Here is a 24451-nt window from a genome sequence, read left to right on the forward strand (position 1 = left end):
CCCAAGCCAGGGCGGGGAGCACACATGACCACTAGGACCCCTGCTTCTTCTACAAATTAAGACCTGACTGGTTTTCACCTCCATCCCCTGTAGGTGGGGCCCAGCCTTCAGAGCTGCTCCAGGTACAGGAACACACATGTGATCCAAAGTGCAGCCAAACCCAGTCACCACTTGGCTCTAGTTTTGGCTTCAGAGTTCTTGCTTGCTTATTGCTCTAGGTTTGTCTCTCTCAGCTCACCTGGGATGCCATTTCAATATGCGCATTTAAATGCATAAAGTGCTCATGGGAGCAGAGGAGAGGGCACCTCAGGGTGCACACTGAGGCCTGGGAGCATCCCGTTCACACAGAGAAGAACAGACACAGCCATCCCTCTCCCCGGGCCCAGCAGCACTGCTCTGCCTGCAGAGCAATGACCACACCATGCAGCCCTGAGCCGCCCCGGGGCCTGCAGAAGGGCTGCCACAGCATCACCCAAAACAAATGCTGTCAAGGACCCGGAGCGGACAGGCTGCAGCAGAGGATGGCAGTCACCTGGAACCCGAGGGCAAAGAGCAGGTGGGGACTTACCCAGCTCTTATTTCCTGGTAACAGAAGCAACAGGTGCTCTGTAGGTGCAGGTGAGGGTGTGTAAGCTCCTCTTATCTGTATAATGGCATTGCCTGGGTAATGATTTACCGGCCTTTCTCCAGGCCTGATAGGGTAGGGGGACAGGCAGGAGGCGGGAGGGAGGAGAATCCTGCTCACCTGGAATCCAGAGTTCTCCACCAGGAAGCTGATCTCAAAAGGAATTCCCACCTGGAAAGGATTTGTCATGATCCTCTCCTCCTTCTTAGACCATTTTTTCTGCTTGGTGTTACAGACCACATACCCGCCCTCTTCAAACCGAGGGTTGAAGTGGAAGGCAATGTCATTGTCACTGAAGCCCGTCTGAAAGTTCACAGCAAACCTAGGTGGACGGAAATGAGAAAATGTTCTGTTTTATTGACAAAGGTAGGCGCAGGAGGGCCTGGGGCCTCTGACTTCCGTGTGTGCCTGGCAACTTGCATACAACCTGCGTGGCAGGTTGCACCCATCCCACTGTGCTGCCTTCCTTTGTGTTTACCTAATTTGCACTTAGTGTTTTTTTGTAATTATTGCATTTTTCCCTTTCCAGCGTGACTTTCCAGAAATAAGCAGGAACTGGGTAAAGAACAATGGGGACTCAGCCTCAGGAAGCATGGGTCTTGGAAACTGACTGCACATTTGCATGAAGATGCCAATCCAGGAACATGCCCAGAAGCAAGAGCCTCTCATGCCCGGTGGGCACTGGTTAGAGGCCAGCCCGCAGCTGCTCAGTTGGGAAGGGAGAGAACAAATGGAGAGAACATGTGACATTGATGGACTTTACCTACAAAGACAGTGTCTAGCAGGGGAGGCATGGAATGAATATTGGCTCTCCAGGCAGGAGAACTTCTGGTATGTGTGTCTGTCCCTCATCGGAGGTTGGTGTTTGTCCCACCCTGTTAGTTATTGGGGTGACTCTGAAACACACTACCCTGGTGTCAACGCACCCACCCAGGGCGGGTCTGACTCCCTTCCATTGGGGATGATTAATGAGGTGTTCAGGATCCTCCACAACAGTAAATTTCCTTCCTTCCTCAGAAGGAAGCCCTAACCTTCAAAACTTCCTTTGGGGATAGCTATGGCTCTAAGGAGAGGAATTAGAACAAAAGAACCTTCCCAGGAGCCAGGTTCATGAAAGGGGCACAATACATGTTTGTTCTGCCCATTTCCAGGCACATGTCCTAAAACCAGTCCCAATCCAAGGAGTCACTGTCTACTCCAAGCCTTCCCTGAAGTCAGCAGGAGCATGGTTCATAGCCTGCGTCTTGGGGTCCTTCTGGTGTCCCCAACTAATGCACAGCACTCAGGAAGCCCCCCACCCGCTTTTGTGTCTTCTGCATCTCCCACAGGGCCAGGCTCTGTACCAAGCCCAGAGGTGGCCCTAGATAGACATTCTATTCAATTCCTGCAGAGCCCCACCCAAATCAGGCAAGTGCCCCTCACCGGACACCACCTAGGCCTCAGCAGAAGGCAGCCAGGGCTCTTGAAAATCTGGGGAGTTGTACAATCTCTTCCCTGTTCCCGAAAGTCCCCTCTTGGGTGGGAAACAGTGCTGAGATGTTTGTATTTTGAAGTGACTTAGTATTTTCCAGGAAGGAACTTGAAACAGGAAGAGATCAAATTACATTCGAGCTCTAGGGTGTTTGGCTCAGTGGATAAAGCATTGGCCTGGAGACTGAAGGCTCTGGGTTTCGATTTGAGTCAAGGGCACATGCCTGGGTTGTGGGCTCAGTCCTGGGTAGGGGGCGTGCAGGAGACAGCAGATCAATGATTCTCATCATTGATGTTTCTATCTCTCTCTCCCTTCTCTCCCTTCCCCCCTCTGAAATCAATACAAATAAATATATTTTTAAAAAATTACATTTGATGGCAAATTTAAGCATTTTAAATACAACCAAGATTACCTTACCCAGCAAAGCTATCATTTAGAATTGAAGATCAGAATAAGAGCTTCACAGACAAGACAAAGCTAAAAGAGTTTATCACCAACAAACCAGTATTTCATGAAATGTTGAAGGGTATTCTTTAAGAAGAAAAAGATAAAAATTAACATGAAACATGAAATGTCCATAAATACATATCTACCAAATATTGAATCTAAAAATCTAAATAAATGACAAGAAATCTAATGAAAAAAATAAACTGATGAATAAAATAGAATCAGAGGCATGGAAACATGAAATGAACTAATGAATCTCAGTAAGGATCAGGAAGAGATTAGCCAAAGACCTTATATGCATATATGCATTAACTATGGACATAAACAATAGCGTGGTGAAGGCTTGGGCGGGGTGGGAACTGGATGGAGGGTGGCAATAGAGGGGGGAAAAGAGGAACATCTGTAATACTCTCAACAAAAAGATATTTTAATAAACAAATGGGACTACATCAAAATAAAAAGCTTCTGTACAGCAAAAGAAATCATCAAGAAACAACAAGAGACCCCACTGCATGGGAGAACATATTTGCCAATGTTATATCTGATAAGAGTTTAATCTCCAAAATTTATAGGGAACTCATACAACTAACAATAGGAAGATAAACAATCCAATCAAAAAATGGGCAAAGGACCTAATTGGACACATTTACAAAGTGGACATTCAGAAAGCTAAGAGACATATGAAAACATGCTCAAAGTCACTAATCATCAGGAAGATTGCAAATCAAAACGACAATGAGGTACCATCTCACACCTGTCAGAATGGCTATCATCAACAAATGACAAGTGCTGGTGAGGTTGTGGAGAAAAAGGAACCCTTGTGCCCTGCTGGTGGGAATGCCAACTGGTGCAGCCACTGTGGAGAACAGTATGGACATTCCTCAAAACATTAAAAATGGAACTCCCATTTGACCCAGTAATCCCACTTCTAGGAATATATCCCAAGAAACTAGAAACACCAATCAGAAAGGATATATGCACCTCTATGTTCATAGCAGCACAATTTACAATAGTTAAGACTTGGAAACAGCCTAAGTGCCTGTTAGCAGATGAGTGGATTAGAAAACGGTGTACATCTACACAATGGAATACTACGCTGCTGTAAAAATAAAGAACTCTTACCATTGGCAACAGCATGGATGGACCTGGAGAACATTATGCTAAGCAAAAAGCCAGTCGGAGAAAGATAAATATCACATGATTTCATTCATTTGTGGAATATAATGGACAACATAAATTGATGAACAAAAATAGATCCAGAGACATAGAAGCATCAAACAGACCATCAAACCTCAGAGGGAACACATGGGAGGAAGTGGGAGGGGCATAAGAGATCAACCAAAGGAATTGTATGTGTGCATATAAGCATAACCAATGGACACAGACAGTAGGGGGGTGAGGGCATGTGCAGGGGGTTGGGGACGGCTAGGGAGAGGTCATTGGGGGGGAAAGGAGACATGTGTAATACTGTAAACAATAAAGATTTTAAATTAAAAAATATATAGATAAGAAAAGATTTCCACATCCGTCAAATGAGGGCTTCGAAATGAATGAAGGCCGTTATGGGAAATAAAGGAGGCATCTCTGAGTCTTCCTGTGCAAAATTAGATCCTAGCCCATGATCTGCCCCGGGGCTGGCCTTAGACTATGAGCTCCCTGTGTCTATGGGGAATCTACGTTCATGGTGTCCAGATTCTACTGGCAGACGGCAGGGGTACCATGCAGTGTTGGCAGTGGCCAGGCCCTACACATCCAGCATCCCCTGAGCCAGGCACAGGCGGCTTGGAGAGTGTCAGGTGAACCACCCTGAGCAGACAGTTGACATGGTTTGCTAAGGGTCAAGGCTGGAGAGAAACAACACTTCCAGGTACCTGCTTCCACAGGACGGAAGAAACATCCCTTTGACAGTGACCTGATGTCCATACTGGAGGCCCCCTGGTGTAGCCCTAGAGAAGGGGACGACCTGCAGGGAGAAGGCAGTCAGTTAGTGGCCCTGCTCCTTCTGTCCGTTCCCCCTGGCACTTGGTAGTGGCCGGCCTGGTGTGTCAGACAATGTCCCAGGGGCTGGATTCAGCTGTAAATTGGGCATATGGAGTCTCCGTCTCATGGAACTTCCCACCTGTGAGGAAGCCGACTTGGATCCGGGGAGTTACACGTTCATTCTGAGACTGATAAGGAGACCAACCAGGCTCTGAAACAATGTAACCCAGAGCTGACCTCTCTTAAGGGGAAGTAGCAGCTTTCAAGAGGAGGAAGTAGCATGAACATGGCCCTGAGAGGGGAAGGAACCAGGGTAGAGAGAGGGGCTGCTGGACCAGGCTCTTAGCCAAGGACCCAGGGCCCTGGTTGAAAACTCAGAAACCCAAGGGACCAAAGAGGCCAGCAGCCTATTCTAAAGGATGAACCTTCTGCCCCCTGAGAAGGCCAAGAAGGGGCATCCTCCTGCCCACCCCACCACAGAACAGTGTGACCATGACCTTTGCCCTCCCAGCCACCTCAGGTAGCACCTGGATGCTCTGTATCCTCTCCTGCTCCTGCTCCCCAGACCCTCCCCAAGCCCTGGCCACCTCCGAGGCCCCAGTGAGGTGTCTGCACTCCTCCTCGGCCCCATAGAGCCCCTTTTGTCCAACGCCCTTCCTGGGCCACTTGGAAGGACAATGGTTATGGTTAGGCTTGCATCGTTTTAGAGCCAGGCATTATCTAGATTTGGAGCCTAATTCTGCTGCTCATTTCCTGGGTGACCTCAGGAAGCTCATGTCACCTCTTTTGCCTCAGTTTCCTCTTCTGTAACATAGGGATACCTCCTACCTTCTGTGTAAGATCAATGATTTAGTGAGAAAAAGTCTGAGGAAGAGATTGGCACATAGTAGGTGTCTCTATCGCACCCGTCCCTCTTGGTATCTCTAAGCAAAATTCCAAATTGGTTTCTTCATGACTTTTAAGCTAACCTCCAGGATGCCTTTTATCTAATGTGCTCTTAACCTGCATTATCCTAGTACAGTGGTCGGCAAACTCATTAGTCAACAGAGCCAAATATCAACAGTACGTCTTCAAAATAGACGCCCCCAGGCCGAAAACCGACTTCTGGGCATGGGCCACTAAGTTTCAATCACCCTGTACGTGCGCCCCCACGTGGTATTTTGTGGAAGAGCCACACTCAAGGGGCTAAGAGCCGCATGTGGCTCGAAAGCCGTAGATGGCCGACCACGAACCTAGGAGATAACTTCCAGCTCCTAGTCAATCTTCACATTTCTCTAGTAGTTAACGTCTTCTCTAACTTCTCCTTTAAGCCAGCTCCCCACAAAACTGAAATGCTTATAGGAGCCAGGCAGCTGATGTGTAGGAGGGAGATTGTCAGGTAGGGGCAATAGGGAGTGGCAGAGACCATGACAAAGTAGACACCATCTCTCTCATCCAAAGGGACAGTGTCCTCTCAGCTCTAACCTGGACCAATTAATTAATTTAGGTGGATTAACCCCTCTGTGGGTCAGAGCTTGCTCTCAGCTCCCGGCCAGGCCTGGAGGCTGAGGACTCTTTCCCCCTCTTCCTCTCTGGGGGCCCAGTGTCCCCAGCGGGCACCCGGCCACAGCTGGCACAGGGGGCTCACTCCAGGGCCAGTGGGAGCCTTTCAGGCAAAGAGGCTGCTGCCCCAAAGGTTCTGAGGTGCTTCTGGGCCCATTTCCCTGGCTGTTCCTAGTTATCCTGGCAACAGCCCTGGCCATTATCAGGGCCACCGCTACAGATGAGGAAACTGAGCACAGAAGGTCTGGTAACTTGCCCAAAGCCACCCAGCTGGTCAGTAATAGGGTGGGGTGTGGGTCCCAGCATCCATGCTGTGAAGCCCCACACAGGCTGCTTCTCACGATGAAGCACAGAACCCCTGGCTCCTGGTTCCCTGAGGGCTTCCCCCACCAAACAGCGTCCTGTCCTGTGTGTGGTTCCAGCGTCCACCCTGGCCTCTGAGGAGACTGGGACAGATGAGGCCGGCGGGGCTTGGCAAGGAATGGGGCTGAGGCCCCCCAAGCAGACCCTCCTGGTGTTCAGCTGGTCCTCAGAACAGCCAGGCGGGGGGCGCTTCCTGGCACAGGTTGGAGGAAGAGGGAGGTGCATGCTGATGGATGGAAATCACTGGTCACCCGGGAGAGGGTGACTGAGTGGGCTGGAAGGGCTCTCCTCCCGCCTCTGGAGGCTACACCCATCCCCTTCCTGTTTGTACTCCAGGCCCAGTTTGAACTCTCTGCTGCCCAAGCAGGGTTTTCATTCTAATTTGAAACAGCTGGCATTTGAATCCAAGGTCTGAAAACTAAAAACCAGCCACCAAGATGAGAAAATGGCAGTGCCTGGAAGGAGGCTGGGATCTCCCATTTTACAATCAGCCTAAGGGGACACGCTGTCACCCTGAGGCCACCCACCTACCCACACCCCATCCAGTAAGCCCCATCCAGGAAGCGCTCTCTCACTCCTCCTCCGGGCCCTGTTTGCAGAGGCTGGGAGGGGCTTCCACAGGCCGGTCCAGGGCACAGTGACCTCCTGGGCCTGGGGCTGCGCCTGCCTGCCTTCCCCATTACTGCTCTCCCTGTGGGCACCGCCCCTTCTGGGGTAAATCAAGGCACCCTCCTCCTCGACCATCTGGGACGTCTGGGAAGTGGCCTCGATGCCTCTGAGCCTCAGTTTCCCATGGATGGCGTGGGGATAATAAACCTCAGAGGGTTAAACACAGCCACCCAGACAGGGCCCACACATGTGGCCAAAAGATGAGAAGGCAGCCCTTTGCATCCCACACTGCAGGGCAGCCCCTCCTCTCTCACTCCCCAGAGGGCCCCTCTGCACACCCTGGACCTGCCCCTGATAACTCACCCCCCAGGGAGCAGACACCCCCTCAGGAGGTCTTCCCTGCTGCCCCCAGACTCCTAATCATGCCCGACACTTCAAAGGCCCCCACCGCATGCCAGGCACTGTTCAAACACCCTAGACATGCTACCTGCATCCTTACCCCAATCCTGGGGGACAGGTCAAGGATTACCCCAATTTTACCGATGTAGAAACGGAGGCCAAGAGAGGAAAAAGCACCTCTCCTGAGGTCACCGAGCTAGGAAACAGCTGAACCCAAGGAGGCCATCTCCTAAGTCAATGCCAAAGCCGGGCTGTTGGGCTCCCCGGGAAGCCCTACTGACTTCCCCTTTAATTCCAACAAAGCCCCACCCTCCCAGGGCTGACCAGTGCCCTTCCCCCCTCAGCACCCAGGACAGGATGGACGCCCAGAGGGAGCTCCATCCCATCTGTGCAATGCCCCAATGCGGGTGATTATCATCCCTTGGTCCTGAGAGGCAGGTGAGACCAGCCTGGGGCAGAGGTTGTGTCAGAATTGCCCCATCGGGCATGTCTGCCCACACACACCCCCTGCCACCCCTGCCTGGTTTCCTCAGAGACCCAGAGGGGCTTCCCTGGCAAGGCAGCCAGCTCAGCCCTGCAGGGTCGCCTGTGCCCACTGCCTGGGAACTCACTGGGTTCACGAAGGAAAGCTGGTCGCAGATGGGGGCCATCTCTCCACCACCTCTGTGGTCCCGGCTGCTCCTCACACCAACCAGGAAGTTCTCTTCACTGGGAAGGACTTTACTATGAAACAAAACAAAGCTATTTGGCAGTTATTCAATGGGAGGAGCCAGGAGCAAGAGGACATGCATTTAGAGAAAGAGAAAGGGAAAGTGCTGGGGGAGAAGGGGCCAGGATGGGGCTCAGAGACAGGTAAGCAGACACTCCAATGACTTTTCCTTCCTCTCTGTATCGGGTTCGGTTCGTGTGCAGGTTCTCAGAGTCTGGCCACTGACATGACAGCGAGTTTCAGAGGCTGCTGCCCCTGGGTGTATGGCTGTGTCTCCTGAGCATGCTCAGTCACAATGTCCAGAAAACAATGGGCTACTTGACAGGGCCACAGGGAGCGGTGGTGGTGGAGCTGGAAGGTCTGGTTATACTCACTTTCCACACAGAGAAACTGAGGCTCAGAGACATGTCCAAGGTCACAGGGCTCACTAGTGGCAGCCTGACCTCAGTGAGGACATTGTGATTCACAAAAAGATATTTCTCTCCTTTAAAATTCTATTCCTCTTATAAATACATCGCCATGTCGAAAAAGGTGTTTTACAAATAGAAAACCTCATCATGGATGTTATGATATCCATTATAGTGGTACCCAGGGAGCTTCTGAGTTCCCTCTCAGTGAATTTACATCTTTCTTCTCTCTTCCCTCTCTCCTTTCTCTCTTTTCTTTCTGTGCTTTAGAATATGGAGAGGAGCCCTGGCCGGTTTTTTCTCAGTGGTTAGAGCGTCAGCTCACGGAGCCAAGGGTCACAGGTTCCATTCCCAGTCAAGGGCAGGTACCTCCAGTGCAGGTTCAATCCCCAGCCCCATTTGGGGGTGTGTGCCGGAGGCAACCTATTGAATTCTCTCTCTCACACCCCATCGTTTCCTTTCACTCTGTCTGAAAATCAATGAAAAAAAAATCCTCGTGTGAGGATATAAAAAACAAACAGAGAGAAGTCTATTCCAAATGAAGTGGAGGTCAGGGTAACATTAAATGAACTGCCTTTAACTGGCTTCAGCGCCTAGTTAAGGGAAATGATTAAACAGAGACTAGCAAGATAGGCTGGGTCCAAAGAGTAGATTGGAAAGAAGAGCAGAGGGGACAATGAACTTACCTGAAGTCAAGCAGGTCCCTGCAATGTGCTAGAGAGAAAACCAATGAGTCTCAGACAAGCCTGAATGAACAGTTAAAGGTCAGATAGGTGCCATGTTGGTGGAAGGTGCCCAAGTTCACACACAGATTGGTACCTCTTTTCCTTCTTGAGCCTTGTCTAGATGCACTAGAATTTGCAAAGACTGACTTCTTTGAGATGCTCCTATAAACTGAGGTCACCTGTCCCATTGGCCCACCCTCCATCCCCATTGCATCCCTGAGTCAACTAGAATTTAACCAGTTGAAGGTGCAGACAGCACAGTTGGAGCAGAAAGGAGGGCAAGGAAGGGAAATTCTTTGCTATCCTCTCCAGCAGCAGGGACACCAGGGTCACTGTCATCACTGATGGGGACATGGACCCAGTGGAACTCTCATTCCTTGCAGATTGGAGTGTGAAATAACACAACTTTGGAAAACAATTCAAGAGAGATGAACACAGACATTCACGACAGCCTCACTCCCATAGCTCCAAACTGAAAACCACACAAGTGTGCACCAGCAGGAGAAAGAAGGAGCAAGTGATGGTGCTCGTACCATGGAATGGCCCCAACAACCAATAGGAGCTGTGACACAGGAAACCTCGGTGACCTCAGATTGGACAATGAACCTGGGAGGGCATTAGGGAGTCATCTGGGAGCTGACAATTGTTAGGTTTGGCTGAGGATGCGGGCTATGAAAGAATTCACAACTAAGGGAACAGATGCAGTGAGGACATTTATTTCACTTTCCAAGGGAGGAGAGGGCCAGGTATTGCTAGTCAATACAGGGCAGGGAACAAAGAGTGTATTCTGCTTTTAAAGAGCAAGAAATTGCAGTTGCTAAGCAACAAGCGGGGGCTGGGGGGGGGGGGAGTGGAGGGTAGATTGTGTTGAAGTTGAGCAGATACCAGGGGGGTGGTCTTAAAAAGTCAGCTTGTTTTCCAGGGGACAGTCCGTCAGTTGTCCCAAGGAGGTGACTTATCATGCTTAGAGCAAATGCTATAGAGTTCAAAAGAGGCTTCTCTGATAGGGGAGGAGGGTTGAGAGCTTTCTACTAACTAGAGCAGGGGTGGGCAAACTTTTTGAATCGAAGGCCACAGTGGGTTCTTAAACTGGACCGGAGGGCAGGAACAAAAGCATGGATGGAGTGTTTGTGTGAACTAATATAAATTCAAAGTAAACATCATTACATAAAAGGGTACTGGTCTTTTATTTTTAGTTTTATTCATTTCAAATGGCTGGATCCAGCCTGCAGGCCGTAGTTTGCCCATGGCTGAACTAGAGACTCCTTGTGAATTATCCCTGAATTGTGGAAACAGCAGGTAGGAGGAGGATGCAAGAATGGAGCTTGAGAGTAGCTTATCTTGTCCCACAGGTTGAACAGAGGAGCCAAGCATCTTGGGGGTTAATTTCCAGGTGTTTCTCATAAACGTGGAAGGCCACAGCAAAGAAAAAGAGGGGCCTTTTTCGGTCCCCATGGAAGTGTTCTGGAACTTGATCTCGGTGGTGGTCACACAGCTGTTTCACCTGTGTAAAAACTCATCCAGCAAACTAGGATCTGTGCATGTTACTCTGCGTAAACGCTATCTCAATAAAGCACTGGGGGGAAACCCCCAAGTTCCCGGAGCCCAGAGTGTCCCAGGGAGACTCAGGGACACCTAGATTCTAGCAAACAATCATAGGCCCCACCTGGTGCTTTGGAGGTGAGTCACAGTGAGTCCAACCCAAAAAGGAGAGCTGCAGGCCCTCTGCTCCCACTCTGTGTGTGTGTGGGAGGGGGAGGGGGGGCATTGTCAGCCTCATTAAGACAGGAGGGAGGCACCCTCCAGAGGAAGTGCCAGGGCATGGTTGACCTCAGCAGCTCCACCTGGTCACCTTGCAGTCCCCAGGACCCATTTCCCAGCACCCAGCTCCAGTCTTAAGGAGGCAAGGGGCGGCCCCAGGCAAAGTTCCTTCTCAGAGCTCTGTTATCCAAAATCCAGACCTTGGTCAAGGCTCTGTCTTTGTCCTCTGCTCTGTAGACCTAGAGAGCTCTTCAGAATGTGGGTCTGCCACTTTACACACATTAGGTGGCCACTATAAAAAGAGCAGAAAATGACAAATGTTGGAGAGGACGCAGAGCAACAGTGCTTGTGCACTGTTAGTGGGCGTGTGAAATGGGGAGGGGCTGCTATGAACAACGCAGTGTAAGGGCCTGGTGTTAGCTTTTTTGATTTTCAAAGATAATCCATGTCCTATAAACATGTTGCCAGCCATGTCACAGCTTCTACCTAAACAGTTTGACAAGCACCCAGACTCCCCCCACCCATTAAGTTCCCCTTGTAGAAAGCTTTGGGTACCCTAGATAACTGACCTTATGAATGACCCCACTTTTACCTTCCTGCACCCTAATTCCCACCTAACCAGCCTGCCTTGGACCCCAATAAAGGCAGAACCTTAGTCCCTGTTCTCTCTCTCTCTCTCTCTCTCTCTCTCTCTCTCTCTCTCTCTCTACCTTGCTGTGTGGCCTCCAGGACTTGTCAGTAATAAACCTGTGCCTTCAAGGTGCCCTGATGATTGCTACTGAGGTGCATCTTGCAATCACAATAAAAACCACAAGGGAGGTTTTGTCACCACATTGGCTCTGATTAGGGAACAGTCTGGGGGGCTCAGCGCAGGTAGGATGGGGCCAGGTGAGTGCCCCCGGCCTTTCTAGCCATTAGGTTGAAATTATCCAATAAAACAGCATGGCAGTTCCTTCAAAAAACTAAACATAGAATCACTCTATGATCCAGCAATTCTGTTTCTGGATATATACTCTAAAGAATTGAAAGCAGGGACTTGAAGAGAGATTTGTACACCCATGTTTACAGTAGTTTTATTCATAATAGCCAAGAGATGAAAGCAACCCAAGTGTCCATTGATAGATGAATGGAATAACAAAATGTATAGACATAGAATGGAATTACTCCTTAAAAAAGGGAAAAAAATTTTGTAATTCATTAACATTTATTTCACATGAAACAATTTTCAAAGAATACATTAAAAAACCATCTAGCCCTAGCCAGTTTGGCTCAGCAGACAGAGCATCAGCCCTGGGACTGAGGGGTCCCGGGTTTGATTCTGGTCATGGGCACACACCTCAGTTGCTGGCTTGATGCCTGGCCTGGTGGGCACACATGCGGGAGGCAACCAATCAATGTGTCTCTCTCACATCAATGTGTCTCTTTCTCTGTCTCTCCCCTTCCCTTCCAGTCTCTCTAAAAATCAATGGAAAAATATCCCCAGTTGAAGATTAACAAATAATAATAATAATAACCATCTAGATACTGATTCTATTGAATTTCAAATATTGAGAGTATGAATCGAAAGGGACCACATGCTAACCTGACTAGCTCAAGGACGGGCCTGCATGGCAGCCTAGCAAACTCAGAGACCTAAAGTAACCACAAAGAATGGTCTGAAGTTAACATTTTTAAATTAAAAATCAGTTTATGGTGGGAAGTCATGTCTTAGGCTGGCACCTCACCTCGGAAGATCAACAGTTTATTTGGACTCTAATGCCCCAGGGAGATACAGAAAGTCCCACCTATATCTCCCAGATATTAAAAGCTGATCTAAATTTCCTAGAGTTTCCACTCTAATCCAGCATGTAGATGACTCCTGTTCTAGGACATCACTAGACTCTCCAAAGGACACAACTTACCTACTGCAGCAGCTAGCTATAAAAGGACATAAGGTCTCGAAGGATAAGACTCAATTTTGCTTACCTCAAGTAAAATGCTTTGGCCATCTCATATCTAAAGATGGGCTACTGATTCACCCTGAAAGACTTAGAGGAACCCTATCTTTCCCTCTTCCAAAAACAAGAAAGCAGCTTGGAGGATTCCTGGGGTTGACTGGATATTGTAGAAATTGGGTTCCACACTTTTCATTGATAACCAGCCCAGTGGTTCTCAACCTTCCTAATAACACGACCCTTTATTACAGTTACTAATGTTGTGGTGACCCCAATTTCATTGTTACAAATTAAACAGAATTAAAGCATAGTGATTAATCACAAAACAATATGTAGTTATATATATATGTGTGTTTTCCAATGGGGTCGCGACCCACAGGCTGAGAACCGCTGGCCCACCCTCTATACGCCCTATTCAAGTCAGACCAACCCGCTCCAATCCAATGGAGCCCTGCAAGGAAACAAGCTGTAGAGGCTCTCAAGGAAGTGCTGTCTGAAGCTCCTGCTCTGGGGCATCCGAGCTATACACCCCCCTCCTTCCCTTTCACATATGAAAGTAATGGAAATGCTTCAGGAGTCTGACTCAGAAACATGGAGATCACCACAGACCTATAGGGCATTATAGGCAGCAACTAGACTCAGTGGCAAAAGGGCTCCCTCCCCGCCTGTAGGAGGTCAATCTCTGCTACAGCCATGTTCTGTGAACAGACAGAAGAAATGGTTATGAGCTCTCCTTTAACTCTTTGTGTTCCTCATCTGTTGAATCTCTGCTGAATCTCAGACTGGGCTGTTCAGGAGATTCTTGAGGCCAGGAAGCCCAACCAATGACACGCCATCAGACTTCACCTGAGATACCTACAGATTTGGGTGAATTCTCAAAGGTCCCCAAATATATCGAGGTTCCTGGGCCTTCCTTGCTCACCTGGCATGGCTGTGGCTAAGCAAGGTACCAGGCTGAATTTTCCAAGGGGTTTTATGGCTCCAGAAAGTCCTCACCGGGGAGAGGACACTGCCCCTGGGAGGCCCCAGGGCACCCCCTGCCTGTGCAAAGGGGAGGCTCTCCATCCATGTGGAGAGCACAGCACAGGGTGACAGGCAGGAGGAGAGGTGAACAAGTGAAATCTACCATCTCGGGCCTCCCAGCCATAGGACTAGCTCCCTGGCCTTGGCTTCCTCAGTGATAATGACACCGTCAGGAATGTGTCCCCCTAAAGAGAGTAGCCAAAGTCAGAAAGCCGGGGTCAGAGGAGCAAAGGCTGGCATTGGACCCCAATGTCCTGGAGAATGTGAGAGAGCCCGACACTCGGGGATGAGGGGATAGAGATGTAAGAATTAGGAAGTTTTTCCTATCAAAGCTATAGTTTAGATATTAACGCCATTTCTTTTATTTTATAACCCTTTATTTTGTGCTCAAATCCACCCAGGCCTCCCTTCCTGGAAAAGACAAAGGCATAGCTCTCCCCCATTTCCTGGCAGACAGTTAAAGTCTAACAGCTAGTTAATACCACAAACATTCCTGTAGGAGACAAGACATAGTTTTGCACCATGTCCGGGCAGGCATTTGAAACAGCCCCACTGGTTCCTTGCGCTGCCCTCCTCATACAAACCCAGCAAGACAAGTTGTCTTCGTTAGGTGGGATCAAACAATTGAATTGATACCCCTCCCCTGGGAAGTGACCTTTAGGCACCTTCACAATGGACATCCCACTGGCCTAGACTACAGTCCACTTGCTGAGACCATTATCTCTCCCCTCCGGACTTCCCAGAATCCGGACCTGCACAGAGAATTCTCCGCCCAGAAAAAGCCCGCCAAAAGTCCTTTAAAAACCGCTGATGCCCGTCACTGGGTGCTGGTGCCATTTTGGGGCTCAGCCCATCTGGTATCCAGATGACCTGATAAATTCATAATTCTTTACCCCTTTGGCCTCGTGCGTTCCTCCTTTGGTGACCCTAACAGTCTTATCACATCCATTTCACAGAGACAGGCTAACAGAGTTCAGTCACCCAGCTAGGAAGTGGGGAGCCAGAGTTTGAACCCACATCTACTGGTCCCCGGGGACTCTGTGAGACTCACCACGTCACTCAGGGTGATTGGCGGCTCTCCTAGCACCTCCCAGTATAGGACCCCAGGGGACTGCAGTCCTGGGCTTTTCTCTAAATGAATAAGTGGCCTCTGGGCGTACCCCAGTCTTTGGTGGACTTAGTCACTGTGAGCCTGTAATCCACCTGTGGGTATCAGGCCTGGGTGAGAGGGACTGGATTCTGGTGCATAGTTAGTTTATAGGATTGAGTCACCATGGATGCTCTTTGGAGGGTGGTGAAGCAGAGGCTAGAGACCCTGTGCCAGGTGAAGTTCAGGGCTGCCTGCTGGGTGGGGCAGTGGCAGGTCTAGAGTTGGGGGAAGCCAGAGCTCAGAGCTGGCCTTTCACCTCCAAGTGGGATCCACCCAGCTGTCCAAAGCGAGACTTGCCAAAGTCAGGTGGGAAGTCAGGCTTCCTGTCCCATCCCATTTCTCGGCACAATTGCGTTGAGTAAGCTGGATCTTTCTGAGTGTGTGCAGGATGCAACCAAAGTGCATGTCCTCAGAAATTAGCTAGAAAAAGGGTGCCACTGTGTCTTGTCTTTGTATTTTGAAAACCTGGGACAAGCCTGGGCCTTGGCAAGTGTTGGGGGGGATAGATGGTATGGATGAATGGATAAATGGGCATAGTGACAGATGGGTGGTTGAATTAATAAATAAATAAGAGAATGCATTAACTCACCTGCAACTTTCTAGGTCCAAGTCTTTGTGAAAGGCACTGGATGTCATTATTACATCATCATTATTGCTAATTATCATGATTCCAGACACCCCCATAGCCATTATCCTGTGGCTGTGCCTCACTAACTTGGCTCACATTTTCTCACTTAATTCTCACAACATGATGCTATTCTCGTTTCACAGAGGTTATGTATGGGGACAAGATCCCACAACTCTGAAACAAACACCCAGTCATAGCATCCAGTCAAGATTTGAATCCAGGTTTGTATGATTCCAAATGAGATTATAATAATAATTTGTCTCCTGCCCCAAAGTTGCTGACAGTAAAGTTCTCAGCATACAAGTTGGATCAATACTACTCACTGGCCTGAGTTCTTCCAGGACAGGAAATATTGTCTTTCCAGGCGGGTAGTCTTAGCATCCTGGACAGCACCTGGTACTTCAAAGTGTTGAAGGAGGGAAGGCATGAGTCAGCTTCCTCATGTGTGAGGTGGGCAAAGTGCTAGATAGGACACTTGCAGGGATGAAATGAGAATTCAAGTTGGGTGGCCAGCTTGTCAGGCCTTGAAGCCCACCCTCTGGTGGCCACCCTTGTAACTGCAGCCTGCTGGGTCTTGCAGAGCTCCAGAGAGGCCACATGACCTGGATGAGGCCCACTTCTATTGGGAGGAGATGTTGGAGATGGCCCGGAAGGGGGTGCTGCATGAGCTGCACACAGCCTATTCTCGCCTGCCTGGCCAGCCCAAAGTAATGGGGCAACTGCCTGTGCAGTGGGAGGAGCATTAAAAGCACAGACTATGGTGGGTGCCCTGGCTCCCCACACACACGCCCCTCACATCTCTGAGCTCTAGAATGTAGGCAGTTACTGTCAGAGCGATGCTGGGAAGCTCTTCCATTCACTCTTCCAGGAGAAGAGACAGGCCCTGAGACCTTCAGGACTAAGTCAGGGCCACATGGTGGCTTAATCCTTGGGGCACAGCCAGCTAACGGTCCTCTCCCAGATACACAACTACCTGAGAAGAGGTGGTTCAAGCCGGCTCCATGCACAACCACAGCCAGGCTGGAGGACGGCCACTACGCCCACCATGACCCCTTATGCCTGGGCAGTTGAGACAGACTCTTGGTTCCTCCCTAATGAACTTGTCCTATGAGGGATCTTCCCAGAGTCAGTGCTCCTGCCCCATCACTGGCAGCCTGGATTGACTTCTGGACGTCTATGTCACTAGGGAGCCAGGACTGTGTGCCATGCTCTGCATTACAGTGGAGAGACCACAGACAGTCTGACTGAGAGAATCCCTTTTCTGGGGTGTAGGCAGGTGGGCCTCAGAGCCCTGGGCAGGGAAAGTGGCTTGATTGATACCTCCTTGAAGCATGGTGAAAGCAGAGTTCATGAGGAACCCACTGGACCACTAATTCCTCAAGGGCAGGGCTGTGGCCACCATTCATCTCTCCAGGTCCAGCCCAGCCCTGGGCTGGGCAGGGTGCCAGTGTACCTACTCACGCTGAGCCTGGTCCCTGTGCACAGTCCCGCCTGGGAGGATGCTCAGCATGCAGCCCATGGCACCCCCTCGCCGCCTCCCGATGGCCAGCAGGCTTGACTGCACGCTTGGCTGCCCTCCCCACCCAGCAGCAGGGACCTGGGCTCACCATCTCCTCTGCTTTCAGGTCTACGTTCAAGATATCCTTCAGCAGCAGCTGGCCGACCAGGTGCTCCACGTGCTCCACCAGGAGCAAGGCCACCTCTATGTCTGTGGGGACGTGCGCATGGCCCGCGATGTGGCCCACACCCTGAAGCAGCTGGTGGCTGCCAGACTGAGCCTGAGTGAGGAGCAGGTCGAGGACTATTTCTTCCAGCTGAAGGTATGGCAGCCGGGTGCAGGCCAGGGATACAGGTCAGGGGCCTGGGCCAGGGAGCCAGGACCAGGGGAGTCAGGCTCAGCACAGAGGTGGACATCTAAGGAATCCTAGAGGTGGTGGAGGCCAGAGCTGGAGGGGCTGTCAGAAGCCTGACTGTGCAGCCAGGTCTGGTTGCTCAGTAAACAAAGGCTGACACGCTGCTTTACCATAAGACGTTCAGAGCCTCTAACAGGCTCCTGTGCAGAGTGACGCTGCTTCTAAACGTAGAGAAAGTACGTAGCATTCACCACACGTGTATATATCACAGCCCACATTTCTGGAAGCTTCCTGTGGGAAGAGCACTAGGCCAGCTGTTCTGTCCACCATAAAGCCTGGAAAGATGGTCAGGAGGTCCCCCCTGAGCCGGCAGAGGACGGGAGAGAAATTATAAGTGAGGTTCAAGCATGACCCAAGCGTGACGATTGGGAAGAGAAATGGCTCATGAGTGTAGGAGGGACGGGGAAGCTGGGGAGCCCCAGGAGCTCATTCTAGCCTGGACCTGATGAACGAGAGGTGGCTGGACCAGCAGGACTGACCCGGTGATCCTTGTCCCTTAAAGAGCCAGAAGCGCTACCATGAAGACATCTTCAGTGCTGTGTTTCCCTACAAGATGAAGAAGGATGGGGCAGCGGGACAGCCTAGCGATCCCAGAGCTCCAACAGCCCACAGGAGACGTTAAAGGCGCTGCCGCAGAATGCGGGATGGAGCCAATTCTCCATTATCTGACGTCACAGGGTCTGGGGAGATGGTGGGAAATTATATCCCCAAGTCTCCCGTCTTATTTCCCCATCCCCTTCCCCTTTACTTGACTTGCTACCGAGTAGCAGCCTGCACTGAGTGGAACCTCTTGTCTCCTTGGAGCCCATCCTTCTGCGAATAATGGAGAACTGGGTTGGCCCTGGTCCCTTGGAGAGTAGATCTGCAATGTGAGGCCTGGCCAGTGGGTGAGGATGGATCCTTCTTCTGATTGCACCTCTAGGAGGGACTACCAGGGGGCGACGACGGGCCTCTCTGTGTTTAGCCTGGCCCTTCTCCCCATGTACAGTTATTTATGCCCTTGTATTTAAAAAGCAAACCCTAGTCAGCTCCTGAGGCTGTTAAGGCCTTCCATGTATGACTCCCTGATGGAGATATTTATATGAAATGCATTTTATTTTATTTTTTAAAAAATATATTTTATTGATTTTTTACAGAGAGGAAGGGAGAGGGATAGAGAGTTAGAAACATCAGTGAGAGAGAAACATTGATCAGCTGCCTCCTGCACACCCACTACTGGGGATGTGCCCACAACCAAAGTACATGCCCTTGACCGGAATTGAACCCGGGACCCTTTAGTCCGAATGCTGACATTCTATCCACTGAGCCAAACTGGTCAGGGCGAAATGCATTTTATTTTAATCACATTGTGTGTGTGTATTTTATAAAGGGAACATCCCTAAGTTATATAGACTTGGAGACTATTGGGTGCAGTAGCCTGGACAACCCCCCCCCCCCCCCAAAGGGATGTGCCAGAATGACCTGAAGTGCATAGAGGGCAGCACACGTGCACCTCTGACAAGCCGGGATGGAGGGAGGGAGCACGGGCCTCAGCTGAGCCCCACACAGGAGGCATCCCCCGTGGGCGATGGGTGGGGGGATGCCAGCTGTTTAGCGGAGACCTGAGCACAGCCTGTCTATCAGTCTCTGTGTTTTGCTCTGGGGCCTCCAGCTTCATGAGATTTTGGGCAATGACGATTGGGCACCTGGATGACAAAGCCCGTGAGGTGGGGCTAAGGGTCAAGGGCATGGCGGTGAGTGAAGGACACACATGTTCCCAGGGAAGGCTGCGGAAGGGACTGAGCCATGTTTCCTGCTCTCAGGGGGAAGCAGGAAGGCACTCAGCCAGGGCTCAGTGGGGACTGGCAAAATCTGGCTCCCAGCTTGGGTTTGGCCTCTGATTCATTGGCTCCCTGGCCTCCCCACTCAGATGGGGTGATGGGGGCGGGAGAAGGGGACATGCCAACCTACAGGGTCCCTCAGGTGGTCAAGAACACGGCCACCTGGACCGGTGACTCTCATGCTTTCGTACAGGCAACCTCCTGGGATCTCCTTCCAGTGGAGACCCTGATTCAGGTCTGTGGTTGGCCCCAGAGCCCGCACTGTAACAGCTCCCAGGTGCTGTAGATACTGCTGCTTCCAGGACTACACTTGGAGCCAGCACCCTGGTTCCTGAGGCCCTGGATTGTTCATGAGATTAGCAGGACGTGGGCACGGACCTGGGTCCCTCGGCACTGGCCCAGGGACTGGCAGAACCCCACACACTGAGCCACGTTCCCACCACACTAACCCCTGGTGCCGGGCCCACAGTGGAACAACACACACAAGCCTTTCATCTGCGTCAGCTCCTCCTGACTCCAGCTGCCACCCCCTCCCACTGGGACACGGGGCTCTGATGAGCCGGCCCTGCCATCAGCCTTCCTGGCCCTGTCCTGGCCCTCCAGGCTCTGGTCCTCCAGGCTCTGGTCCTCCAGGCTCTGGCCCTCCAGGCTCTGGTCCTCCAGGCTCTGGCCCTCCAGGCTCTGGTCCTCCAGGCTCTGGCCCAGCCCTTGGCCCACCTCAGGGGCTTGGGGCTGTTTCCTGTTTCACCTCTGTTATCAGGCTTCCTGTCAGAGATCCTGTCCATAAAGCTGGATGCTCTCTCCTGCACCTTGTGGGATTTTGGGGGACCCACTGAAGGCAGAAATGGATCTGCACCCCCGTCCTCATCAAAGCGACCCTATGCTGTCTCCTTGGCCAGGACGCCCTGATTCCAGACACCAGCATGTCTCCAAACACATTGAATAAACCACAATCACACTGTGCATAGGTGCCAACCCCAAGTTTTCTTTCCTCTTTATTTGAAGGGCACTAGGAAAGGGGGTCATCCAGCTGCAAAAGGTCAGAGGGTGGAGACCAGCAGGTGTCAATCGGTCACATTCCTGGAGTGGGGGAAGGACTGGTACAGGCTGAAAAAAAAGGGTAAAGGTTGGAGAAAGAGGAGGGGCTGAGGAGACCACCTCCCAGGGGAGTGACCAGCTGGTGGCTGGAGCCTGAGGTGGACTTGAATGGAGGGTGGGGATGGGGTCAAGAGGAAGATGAGGGGTGGGCCCGGGTGGGAGCTGGGAAGGCCCAGGATGCTCCCTTTCTGCTGAGGGGACTGAACATGGGCTTCAGCCTGCACTGACCCTTCCCCCCTCTCCTCAGATGGTAGGATTTGGGCAGCTGGAGCCCAGGTGCTGCCCAGACAGAGGGAGCTATGCCAGCCAGCGGCCTTCTCCACTCCAGGATGGCTGCAGCCAGAAGCAGGGCCAAGGGCCTAGTTTCTCCAGAAAAGCCCCAGATCCAGGAAGGGCTGGGAGGGCGGGGACTGGGGCAGGGACAGGGAAGGCAGAGGTGAAGAGCAGATGCAGACATCAGCATGCTCCAGCCCGAGGTCCTGGGGCCAGGAATCCTGCCTGTGTCTGCACCAAGGTCCTCTTCAGTTTTGCTCAGTGAGAGCACAGGCTCAGAGAGGTTAAGCACCTTGCCCAAGCCTGTCCAGCTAGCAAGTGATCAAATACAAAATGGTACCCAGTTCTGTCTGGTTGTATCAGCATACCCCGTCCTCCCAAGGCCAGGGCCAAAGTCGGGCTGCCCTGCAAAGGCCCCTGGAGCTCCTCCATCCTAAAGTCAGTGTGGCAGGTGGCAGGGGCCCACCGTGCACCGGGATGGGCCACAGGACACTGGGTAGGGAGACGCCCTTGGCCTTGCTCCCACTGCTCAAGTGGCCAAGGGAGGGCCAGGCCCTGCTCCTTTTCCTGTCCGAGGCCCCTCCCCACCCAGCAGACTGGTCTTCTTGCCCTGACGGGTCTCCCCTTCTACTGACTGTGCAAACCACACCCCTCATTCATTGACCCAGTCCCTACTGCACTCCAGGCACTCTGCAAAGTGCTGGGGATACACAGAGGGACAAGTCGCAATCCCAAGCTCACGGGTTTGGGGAAGGTCGGGTGGAGTGACGGAGACAGACATGTAAATACAGTTACAACAGGACATGGTGCCTGGCGTGCACAAAGTTGTGAAATGTCCATTGAGACAGGGAGGGGTTGGGGCATCCAGCATCCTGCCAGGCAGGGAAGATGCCCCTGAGGAGCCACACTGAAGCAGGGCATTGAAGGGCAGTTGGGGGTTGGCTGGGTGAGGTGGCAATGGGTCCTCTAGCCCCAGGACAGCAGATGCAAAAGCGTGGTGGTCAGAAGGAGCCTGGAGTGAGCAGTGGAGGCTGATGGAGGGTCTTCATGGGTGAGGTGGGAGGCCGGCAGGTGGGCTGGGCAAGACTGGGGAGGATTCTCCTCCTCCAACTGGGGAGTTTGAGTTTATTGAGCCTGGGGCCTTTAGCATTTTTAAGGAGGGAGTGGATGCCATTACATTTGCTTTGGAAAGGTCACTGTGGCAGTGAGGTTGTGTGAGGGGGTGAGGGATGGGGGGTCGGGTGGCCTAGTCCAAGCCAGTGGCTTCAGGAAGGAGAGGCGTTGGTGCACTGGAGGGACATTAAGGAAGGGAGGGAAGAATGGAGGACGCCTCCCAGGTCCGGGGCCTGGGTGCCTGGCGGATGGAGATAGGGAACCGTGGGTGGGCATGCGGGGGCCTGTAGGCCCTGCCACCTCCTCGCTGAAATAGCTTCTCTCTCAGACCCCTGCCCTTCCTGCTGACTGCTCAGCCTCCCAGGTTCTCCATGTTTAACTCACTTTTACTTACTGCTCCTTGGGCTCAGGTAAGTCACAGGTATTCTGCAAGCATTTCACCATAGGGACATCACGAATATCCTGTTAAAACAAAAGGTGCCATGGGGTGAAAAGTATCTCTAATGATTCAAGGAAGATTGGAAAGGCAGGGGCCCAGACAACAGGGAGAAAGCCAGGCAGGCAGGGACAGACAGAGTAGGCAAGAGGGCGAAAATAACAGAGATGGGAACAAAGAGAGAGGAGCTCATATTTGTTTCGGGCCTACTGTGTGCCTTTCCCATCTCAGGAGCACACTCAAATACCGAAGTGGAAATAACATCTCCACTCCAGGCGCCTGGGGCCCTGTGGGAATGTGGGCCAGGCTTGCCCCAATCTTCCCAGTTTTCACAAAAAGTCAGACATTCAGGTTTCCATGTGACATCACCTGACCTGGAAAATTTTTGGTAACATACACATGAAATTTACCACCTTCAGCATGTTGGAGTGTACAGCCGAGGGGCATTCAGTGCCTTCACACTGCCGTGCAGCCATCACCAGCATCAGCTCCACAATGCAAACCTGCTCCTGGCCTTGTAGATGTTGGCAACACATTCAAAAATGGGAAAACACAGAGAGGGTCCTGTAGACCCTGGTGTGGGCGCATTAGGTCATTTCATGACCTCTGACATGTATCGCCTCATTGAGCCCACACATACCTCCTGGAAAGGCAGTTACTATGCCCCTTGCATAGATGAGCAAACTGAGGCTGGGAGAGGCAGACTCACTTGCCTGAGATCCCACAGCTGATGACAATGCAGAGCTGGGGTCTGAGCTAGATTCAGTGTGACTCCCAAGCTGGTTCTTTCTGGAACCACATGGCCTCCTAACCAGGGTGGGAGTAGAGAGGGACAGGCAAGAGGGGAAGGATGAGGGAGCCAGAGGAATGTCCGCAGAGTCACCTGGGGGAGAGATTGGCTTGTACATTTGGGCACATATAATAGAGCCAAGTCAACTCAAGAGTGCCATTTATACTTTTCTTGTATGATTCCTTGGTGAATGTATTTCTGTAAAATGCATATTATTTTAATCACAGTGTGTGTGTGTGTGTGTGTGTGCGCGCGCGCGCACGCGTGTGTGTGTGTATGTGTGTGTGTTTCATAAGGAATAGAGCCCTGAGTTATATAGGCTTGGAGACTGTCGGGTGCAGCAGCCTGGACTTAAACCCTCCACAAAGGGTGTGCCAGCTTGGCCGTGCTGCTTCTCTGAAATGGGGACGAGGGCGGCGCACATGCCCCTCCGTAACCTGTGGTGGAGGCAGGGAGCACAGGCCTCAGCTGAGCCCCACACAGGTGGCATCTCCCGTGGGCGATGGGTGGGATGCGATGCTGCACGTGATGCCGGCTCATTAGCAGAGGCCTGGCCACAGCCTGCCTCACAGTCTCTGTATTTTGCTCTGGAGCCTCCATCTTCATGAGATTTTGGCTAACAATGATTTGGCACCTGCTCTATTCCCTACAAAGTGCTGGGGATACAGAAAGGGACAAGTCACTATTCCAAGCTTATGGTTTGGGGGAAATAGTGGGTGGAGTAACGGAGACAGACATGTAAGTACAGTTACAGCCGGACATGGTGCCTGGCGTGCACAGAGCCCTAAAAAGTCCATCAGGTCAGGGAGGGGATGGGGCATCCAGCAACCTGCCAGGCAGGGAAGATGCCCTGAGGAGCCACAATGAAGCAGGGCATTGAAGGGCAGTGAGGGGCTGGCTGGGTGAGGTGGCGAAGGATACTTTGGGCACCAGGACAGCAGATGCAAAAGCGTGGTAGCCAGAAGGAGCCTGGAGTGAGAGTGGAGGCTGATGGAGGGTCTTCGTGGGTGAGGTGGGAACTGGGAGGTGGGCTGGGCAAGACTGGGGAGGACTCTGCACATCCAGCTGGGGAGTTGGAGCTTTATTTGAGCCTGGGGCCTTTAAGAGATTTAAGCATTAGAGGATGAGATAAGATTTGCTTATGGGAAGGTCACTGTGGCAGTAGGTGGGTGTGAGGGGAGAGAGGGGTGAGAGGTCAGGTTGCCTGGACGAAGGCAGTGGCTTCAGGCAGGAGA

At 51.6% G+C, this 24451-nt stretch overlaps 2 protein-coding genes across 16 annotated transcripts in view; one reads left to right on the forward strand and one right to left on the reverse strand.

The window, feature by feature from the left end:
- LOC132218339 (galectin-9-like) overlaps window positions 1–24451 on the reverse strand; it is a 67160-nt gene that overhangs the window by 27518 nt on the left and 15191 nt on the right. For 6 of the 15 annotated variants that reach the window (XM_059669471.1, XM_059669465.1, XM_059669464.1 and 3 more), the window contains exons 1-3: window positions 8048–8173; window positions 4415–4506; window positions 746–947 (exon numbers count right to left, since the gene is read on the reverse strand). The exons of 1 other annotated variant lie outside the window; for it this stretch is intronic. In XM_059669471.1, coding sequence (XP_059525454.1) covers window positions 746–947; window positions 4415–4506; window positions 8048–8086 — 333 coding nt within the window. In that variant the 5' untranslated portion in view covers window positions 8087–8173. Of the gene's footprint in view, window positions 1–745; window positions 948–4414; window positions 4507–8047; window positions 8363–24451 lie in introns of those variants that run through there. 8 more of the 15 variants (XM_059669467.1, XM_059669459.1, XM_059669472.1 and 5 more) reach the window with 8 other exon arrangements.
- Window positions 16404–18770, forward strand: LOC132218341 (nitric oxide synthase, inducible-like). The gene is made up of 3 exons (XM_059669473.1): window positions 16404–16480; window positions 17399–17593; window positions 18189–18770. The coding sequence occupies exons 1-3, from the start codon at window positions 16406–16408 to the stop codon at window positions 18306–18308; spliced, it is 390 nt and encodes a 129-aa protein (XP_059525456.1). The 5' UTR covers window positions 16404–16405; the 3' UTR covers window positions 18309–18770.

Source organism: Myotis daubentonii, chromosome 16 (assembly GCF_963259705.1).
Source record: "Myotis daubentonii chromosome 16, mMyoDau2.1, whole genome shotgun sequence".
Classification (NCBI taxonomy): Eukaryota; Metazoa; Chordata; class Mammalia; order Chiroptera; family Vespertilionidae; genus Myotis; species Myotis daubentonii.

What these genes read in the sequence shown, in the direction of transcription:
- LOC132218341 (XM_059669473.1), top strand. Translation starts at nt 16,406, where the DNA reads ATGTTGGAGATGGCCCGGAAGGGGGTGCTGCATGAGCTGCACACAGCC. An exon ending in GCCTGCCTGGCCAGCCCAAA is followed by an intron (nt 16,481 to 17,398) that starts GTAATGGGGCAA and finishes CTCTGCTTTCAG; the next exon opens with GTCTACGTTCAAGATATCCT. An exon ending in ACTATTTCTTCCAGCTGAAG is followed by an intron (nt 17,594 to 18,188) that starts GTATGGCAGCCG and finishes TGTCCCTTAAAG; the next exon opens with AGCCAGAAGCGCTACCATGA.